The sequence below is a fragment of the Coptis chinensis genome, chromosome 2 (genome assembly GCF_015680905.1).
Source record: "Coptis chinensis isolate HL-2020 chromosome 2, ASM1568090v1, whole genome shotgun sequence".
Lineage (NCBI taxonomy): Eukaryota > Viridiplantae > Streptophyta > Magnoliopsida > Ranunculales > Ranunculaceae > Coptis > Coptis chinensis.
In genome coordinates this window covers 57,624,748-57,632,761 of record NC_141457.1, presented here as the reverse complement: position 1 = coordinate 57,632,761, position 8,014 = coordinate 57,624,748, and the positions used below count along the sequence as shown (strand labels likewise).

Here is an 8,014-nt window from a genome sequence, read left to right as displayed (position 1 = left end):
AAGCACATATTAGGCTTTATATTACGTATTAATTATCATATAAAAAGTATAAAAGTATAAAAATTATAAAAATAGTTTATACTATGCACTTAGTGATAATGGTATTGTTCCTTTCTCCATGATGATATTAGTCTAAAAATCTCACGTAGTACTTGAATTAGGATTTAATTTTTGAAACTTAGATTAATATGTAGGTAATAGTCATTGCATCTTTTCTTGAATATCTTGCATGAGAATCTATGATTGTACTTGGCAGTATTTTTTTTAGACCTAAGTTAGAGTACTTAATACATATCCTGTGAGCATCTAGCCTCATAAGAGTGAAATATCTAAGTAATGATACAAGGGAGAAGTAAATTCCGAGTAGAAAAATCACACATCCACTTGCTTGATCACCATACCATATCCTAAGTGAGAATTTAGGCCTTCTTTGGATCGATATAGCCAGAAATTCTGACCCAAGCATATTTTCCGCTAGTCTTTTCATTAGCCTTTTCACAAACCACAAATCCTTTACCCAATAAAACAAAATAAAAAAATTAAATCAGCCTACCTATCTAGATTAGTCTGAGAAATAGGATGAGTGAAGAAAAGAGAAAAGAAAAACCTATGTAAACAAAAATTAGTTAGTTGCTTCAGAAAAGAAAAAGAAAAGAAGTTTTCATCCAAAGAAAAGAAAATAAAAATAAAAATAAAAATAAAAATAAAATAAAAACTCCAAAAAAAATAGAATAAAAAGAGTCAAAAAGCCAAAATAAAAAGGCTAAAGATGGAAACTAAGTGTAGAAGCAAAGTAAGAGTAAGGTTTTCTCTAGTTACATATTTTGAATACCCTATTATCTCAGACTTGTCTGTTTGAATATCCATTTCCTTCCTTTTTTAACCAACACATACGCCCCGTATCACCTAATAAAGACTTCTAGCTTAATTAGAAATAGGTTGGTGTGATAGTAAGTGGTAGATGTGTTTGATCAACCTCGGCTTTCTTGGATTGACATTGAGAGTGTGAGGAAATGTGTGCCCACTTCACACTGAAGTTAGCAAACTTGAATTGAAAAATCAAAGTGTTATGTGTCTTAACACATTCCTTGTGAGAACCTACTTAGGCACGCTACCCAAAAGTTTCAGAAAAAGACTTGCCATTGCATTTCATATCATAATTCATTATATAGTTGTTTATCTTAAGATGATTTGATTATTATGCATGTATTAATTTAGGAGTTAGATTGATGATCCTTATTTAACTGCTAGTGATATCTATATATTCTGAGATAAAATTAGGAGACAATTACTTTTCTTAATTATTTAGTCGTTGTAGTATAAATGAAGTTTGTGAGTATCTTCTCTGGAAAACTCTCACGAGGCTATAACTCGTCCACTACGGAATTCTTAGTGGTTTAAGGCCTTATTGCATATGGTCAATGCAACTGCGCTCTGCGAAATGAGATTAGTTAGGACCACATTTTTTTCCACTTATCTGTTTTTATTTCTCATTTTTGCTTGAGGACAAGCAAAATATTGTTTGGGGGTGGTGTGATAAGCACCTGTGGGGGCTCAATCAGGAAAAAGATGCCAGGTCAGCAGACATCGTAGGGAAAGCAGCGTAATATAATAGCCTGAGGGCATGGGATGCAACATAGCGATATAAATCGGGGAATATGGGAACATAGCCGTAGAACCCTAGATCGCAGACATGGCATAGGTACGACACAAGAGAGAGCCGTCAGATGGGAGGACAGGTGGACGATCCAGAAAGAAGGGGGAAGGGGTATAAAGAAAAGAAGATGGGTAGAGAAAAGGGAGGCCGCATTAGAGAGAAAAGGGAGAAGAAAACAAGGAGGGAGAAGAAAAAGAAAGGGAGAAGAAGAGAACTGTAACAGGCGTGAGATTTTAGGTTAATACATTTGGCACCGTCTTTGGGGACACCAAACAAAAGCAAAGTAGAAATGGCACCTAAGAAACGGGTAGGCAAACCGAAGAGAGTGGCGGTGCAGGAACCGACACCAGAGGCAATGATTGATGAAGAAGGAGACATAAGAGAGGAGCCAGAAACAGAAGAGACGCAACGCGACTCATGAGAGAAGAGATCAGGAGGTTAAGAGAGGAGAATGACGGGTTGAGAAGAGAGAGGGGAAAGAGAAGAGGAAGGCGCATGCAGAGAGGCACGTGATAGCTCTGAAAAGGAGGAGGATGGGCTGAACCTTGTTGAAAATCCAGTGACCGGCTTGACAATCGAACAGGTGCAAGAGATGATAGACAAGGATAGGGAAGCGAACCAACAGAAAGCGAAGAGTCGTGGAGGAACAACTAGTCAGGTGGTGGCTGGGCTAAACCGTAACCCTTTAGCGGACATCATCTGGGCGTCGGAGGTCCCAAAGTGCTTTAATCAGCCTAGATTCGAGAGGTATGATGGTAAAGGGGACCCCGCGGATCACATCCATCATTTCTGATAGCAGATGCCGTTATGGCAAGAATTGCGGTATGATGGGCTGAGACGCATGATGTTCCCGGCCAGTTTAAAAGGAGGGGTGTCGGACTGGTATTATCGGTTACCAGCATGGAGCATAAGGAATTTCCAAGAGTTGGAACAAGCATTTATAGATCATTTCATACACCATAAGAAGCGTGCAGTGGACATCGCGGCCTTGTTCAATGTGAGACAAAGGTCGGCGGAGTCAATGAGGGAATATCTATGTCGGTTCAAGGCTGAGACGTTGAAGGTCGAGAATCTGGACGAGAGAACTGCGGTGATCGCGTTTGAGTCAGGGCTGCGGCCAGGAATGGGGGTGCACCAGTCGGTCGAGAAGAACCAGATTGCAACCTTGCATGAGCTATATCCGCGGGTAGAGAAATACTTTAGGTATGAGGACACTTTACAAAAGGAGCCTAAGAGGTCAGGGAAAGTTGTTTTATCGTTAGAGAAAGACAGGGAATACCGAAGGGAAGGGACGTCTGAAAGGGAAAGTGGTGGGTACCGCGGCCACCCCCCGAGGGTGGAAAGAGTCTGGGAAGGGGTTCGAAGGGAGAATAGAGAAAGGAAACCATACTGGGAGATAGAGGTGACACCGCTGAATAGACCATTGAGAGAAATATTGCCGTTGATTAGAAACCTGCAGGGGTACGAAGGGCCGCAGAACACACCAATAGAGCTACTGGATAAACCTTTCTGCGCATACCACCAGATGCGAAACCATGAGCCTGATAACTATTACGCGCTAAAGTGGATGGTTCAGGGATTGGTGGAAAGGGGTAAGATGAGGGAGTTTGTGAGGGGTGCGCACAATGAGGAGCGTTTGCCGCGACAGGATCAGATATTGGGAACTATTCATGTGATTTTCAGTGGGGAGGTGCTAAGTCATAATGCCCATAGAGATAGAGTGAGGAGGACCGCGAGCATCCAGTAGATCCATGACGGGACTGATATGCCACGACCAACGGTAGGGTCAGCATAGGACAAAGACAGGATCGTCTTCAGCAAGGCGGATTTGCGGGCAGTAGACTCTCCCCATGAGGATGCGTTAGTCATCACGGTGGTGATGGGCAATTACTTGGTGAAGAGAGTGTTAATCGATTGTGGCAGCGCGGTGGATTTGTTGTTCAAAGGAGCTTTGGAAGAAATGGGAATGGATCCTAAGCAGTTGAGGCCGCCGCGAACTAATTTATACGGATTCAATGGAAGTATGACAGAGCCCATGGGAGAACTCTTGTTGCCGGTAACCACGGGTCCGGTGACAGTATTCGCATGGTTCATGGTGGTAGATTCTGCGTCACAATACAACGCGATCTTAGGGAGGCGGTGGATCCATGAGATGAAGGTTGTCCCATCCATGTACAATCAAGTGATACGGTTCCCTACTCAAACGGGCACATATGAAGTCCGCGGAGATCAGGTGACGGCCAAGAACAGTCATAGGGGTACAGTGAAACGATTGGTCCATGGAACAGAAGAAGAAAGTTCCAACCCTAGGAAAAGGCAAGCATAACAATTACAGTGTGCCCCCGCGGAGAGAAATTTGGAACCAGCGGAAGGTCCGAAGACGCTAGATGAAATTGAAGTGGTGAATATTGGGGACGGGTAGGAAGAAAGGTTCACATCAGTAAGATCCAGTCTGCCGGAGGATTGGAAGAGTACATTGATACAATTCTTGTCAGAAAATAGAGATGTGTTTACATGGACCATTGAGGATGTAACGGGATTAGACCCAGAATTCGCATGTCATAGGTTACACTTGAAGGAAGATGCCAAGCCAGTGAGGTAGAGGATGTAGAGCGTTAGACCAAAGTACGCAGAGGGCATTCACGAAGAGGTGGCGTGGTTGAAGGGAGCTGGTATAATACGGGAAATGGAATTCACTGAGTGGCTATCCAATGTGGTCGCAGTACCGAAAAAGAACGGCAATGTTCGTATGTGCATCGATTTCACGGATGTGAATACAGAGTGTCCGAAGGACAGTTATCCCATGCCACGAGTAGATGAGTTGGTGGATATATAGGATAGCAGGGTACAAAATATTCTCTTTCATGGACGCGTCTATGGGGTATAACCAGGTCGCGATGTATGGGCCGGATCAGGAGAAAACATCATTTGTGGTAGAAGGTGACAGGTACTGCTATACAAGGATGTCATTTGGGCTGAAGAATGTTGGAGCCACTTTCCAAAGATTGGGAGAGAAAATGTTTGAAAGCAAGATTCGGAAGGGGATTGAGATATACATAGATGACATGGTAGAAAAAAGCATGTCCGAGGAGGAGCATTTAGAGGGCTTATGGGAGACATTCGGGATACTGCGAATGTACAATTTGAAGTTGAATCCAGATAAATGCACCTTCGGAGTGACCACGGGAAAGTTCTTGGGCTACATTGTGACTCATCGGGGAATAGAGGCCAATCCTGAGCAGATAAGAGCCTTGATAGAGATGCCTTCACAGCAAAATGTTAAGGAGGTACAGCGGCTAGCTAGAAGGGTGGTGGCGTTGAACAGGTTCATTTCCAAATCATATGATAAATGCAGGCCGCTGTATCGATTGTTGAGAAGTACCCCGAATTTCTCTTGGACAACGGAATGCGAGGAGGCATTTCAAGAGTTGAAGGGGTATTTGGGCAAAGCTCCTTTATTGTCTCGGCCAGAAAAGGGGGAGAAGTTGTACTTGTATTTGGGGGCCACCAAGTATGCAGTAAGTTCAGTACTGGTCCATCTAGTAGAAAGAGTGGAGAAACCGGTGTAATTCCAAAGCAAAACATTACTGGACGCAGAGACGTGGTATAGTAGAATCGACAGGTATCCCCTGGCATTAATCTTCTCTGCTCTCAAGCTGAAGCCCTATTTCAAGTCGCACTCCGTGGTGGTGGTGACAAACCTACCTCTCAAATAGGCATTAAGGATAGAAAAGTCAGGGAGAATGTTGAAATGGGCAGTGATGCTTAGCGCGTATGAGATACAATATCAGGTAAGGACCACGGAGAAGGCGCAGGCAGTGGCGGAGTTTTTGGCTGAGTTCCCTGCCGAGGATCCCACTTGGGGAGAAGAGATGGTTATGGAACCAGAGAGGGAGGGGGAGCCCGACTTACTGGACCCTTAGGACAAGAGGAATGGATGGAGGGTATTCGCAAATGGGTCTGCCATTGATGCATACAGCGGCATAGGGGTTGTGTTAGTTACACCTGATAACAACAGAATAGAACAGACCATGAAGTTAGGTTTCGCGACATCCAGTAACGAAGCAGAGTATGAGGCAGTGATAGCGGGACTGAGAATGGTCGAGGATCTAGGGGTAAAGGAATTAACCGTGTATTCAAACTCAAATCTCGTGGTGTGTCAAGCTAATGGAGGGTTTGCTGCTCAATGCCCGCGAATGGCTAAGTATTTGAAGGTGGTACGCGAGAGATCCAGTAAGTTTGTGAAGCTCCAATTTGTACATCTGGGTCGCGGTGAGAATAGACACACAGACGCACTGGCATACGTTGCGGCAGCCATGGCCAGGTCAGAGGAAAGGACGATACGGGTAGGGAGATTGGACAAGCTGAGCAAGGAAGAGGTGGTAGAGGTGTGTCAGGTTACTAAAGAAGAAGGGGGATGGATAGATCCCATTAGATATTTCTTGGAGGGAAAGGAGGTGGCGGACAAGAAAGAAAAGAGAAGATTGGAACAGACATCCCAGAGATATGTGCTGGTGGAAGGTGAGTTATACTGAAAGAACTTCACTGGGCCCTTGTTAAAAAAACTAGGGTCGCGGTTAACATCTAAGGTGCTGCCAGAATTGCACGAAGGGGATTGTAGGAGCCATTCCGCAGGAAGGACTACTGCGCACCGACTCTTGACATAAGGCTACTTTTGGCCCCATATGAAGAAGGACGCGGTGGACTTCGCTAAGAAATGTGACAAGTGTCAAAGATTCTCACAGCTGATATTCGCACCCACAAAACCCCTGCATAATGTCTCGAGTCCATGGCCTTTTGCAATGTGGGCTATGGATATTATGGGACCATTGCCCATGGCCAGCAGCAAAAGGAGATATATGCTGGCAGCCATGGACTATTTTACTAAATGGATAGAAGTCCTACCTTTGCAGCAAGTCAAGGAAATGCAAGTGATTAAGTTTCTATGGGAGAACATCATATGTCAGTTTGGGTTGCCGTATGCCATCATTGCAGACAATGAGACACAGTTCACGGGATCTAAGGTGGCGACGTTTCTACAGGCGTACAAGGTGAAACAAGGATTCTCTGCCCCCTACAACTCGGGCAACGGACAGGCGAAATCTTCTAACAAAACAATAATGAACAATCTAAAAAGGAAATTGGAAGATAAGAAGGGTGCGTGGGCCGACGAGTTGAACCATGTGTTCTTAGCTTACCAAACCACACCGCAGACAAGCACCAAGGAGACCCCCTTCGCCTTAGCATACGGCGTCGAGGCCGTAATTCCTTCAGAAATAGTGGAGGCTACTATGAGAACCAAGGCTGTGGAGGAGGGGTCGAATTGGCGCATATTGGCAGGGGACTTGAACCTCGCAAAAGAGAAAAGAGACTCAGCTCGTATTGGACTGGAGGAGTATCACAGGAGACTGCAGAGACAATACAACAAGAGGGTCAGACCACGGCGTTTCAAGATAGGAGAATTGGTGCTATGCCGGATAACTCCGAGTACAAAAGAAGAGAAGGATGGGAAGTTGGGTCCTAATTGGGAAGGGCGTACACCGTGGTGGAAGTGGGAGGTTCTGGTACCTATAAGTTGCAGACCATGAAGGGTAAACTGATAGAAAAGCCTTGGAATATAAGAATGTTGAAAAAACTTTACAACTGAATGTAATGAAGTCCCATGTAATGTAAGGAAGGTTTAAAATATAAGACTAGAGCTGTATGCAAATGTATAAAACCACAACACTTTTGTGAATGGAAATGTGTTTGCTATGTGTAGTGTTTAAAGAAAAATATAAACCATGGATCAGCGATGCGAGTGACATGTGGGGCAATGAGAGTGGCCCCAGTAGACTTTAACGCCTATTGGAGAGAGACATCGGAGGGGATGAGCCCTTCGCTGATGTTAGAGATAGAGTGAACCTGGAGAGACATCGGAGGGGATGAGCCCTCCGCAGATCAGAGATGGAAAAAACACATGGGGCAAGGAGAGTGGCCCCAACAGGTTTGAGAGCCTGATCGAGCCCGCGGAGTAGGGTGAGCCCTCCGCGGATCAGAAATGCAAGATATACATGGGGCAAGGAGAGTGGCCCCAACAAGCTCGAGAGCCTGATCGAGCCCACGAAGTTGGGTGAGCCCTCCGCAGATCAGAGATGTAAGAGACACGCGGGGCAAAGAGAGTGGCCCTAGCCGGCTTGAACACTTCTTAGCGGGAGAGGCAACGAAGGGGATGAGCCCTTCGCTTACACTAGAGATGGAGTGAGCCTAGGACAAAGAGAGTGGCCCCAACAGGCTCGAGAGCCTGATCGAACCCGCAGAGTGGGGTGAGCCCTCTGCAGATCAGAGATGCAAGAGACACGCGGGGCAAAGAGAGTG

The 8,014-nt window shown here is 45.2% G+C and overlaps 2 protein-coding genes across 2 annotated transcripts; both read left to right on the top strand.

Annotated features, from left to right (window-relative positions):
• Positions 1-2,456: 2,456 nt before the first annotated feature.
• LOC147516805 (uncharacterized) lies at positions 2,457-3,404 on the top strand. Its single transcript, XM_086593382.1, has one exon. The coding sequence runs from the start codon at positions 2,457-2,459 to the stop codon at positions 3,402-3,404; it is 948 nt and encodes a 315-aa protein (XP_086449508.1).
• A 2,284-nt stretch (positions 3,405-5,688) lies between these two features.
• LOC147516804 (uncharacterized) lies at positions 5,689-6,192 on the top strand. The gene has a single exon (XM_086593381.1). It carries the CDS (start codon positions 5,689-5,691, stop codon positions 6,190-6,192), a length of 504 nt encoding a protein of 167 aa, XP_086449507.1.
• The last annotated feature ends 1,822 nt before the right edge of the window (positions 6,193-8,014 follow it).

Excerpts from the sequence above, each read along its gene's own strand:
- LOC147516805 (XM_086593382.1), top strand. The coding sequence starts at position 2,457 with ATGCCGTTATGGCAAGAATTGCGGTATGATGGGCTGAGACGCATGATG.
- LOC147516804 (XM_086593381.1), top strand. The coding sequence starts at position 5,689 with ATGAAGTTAGGTTTCGCGACATCCAGTAACGAAGCAGAGTATGAGGCA.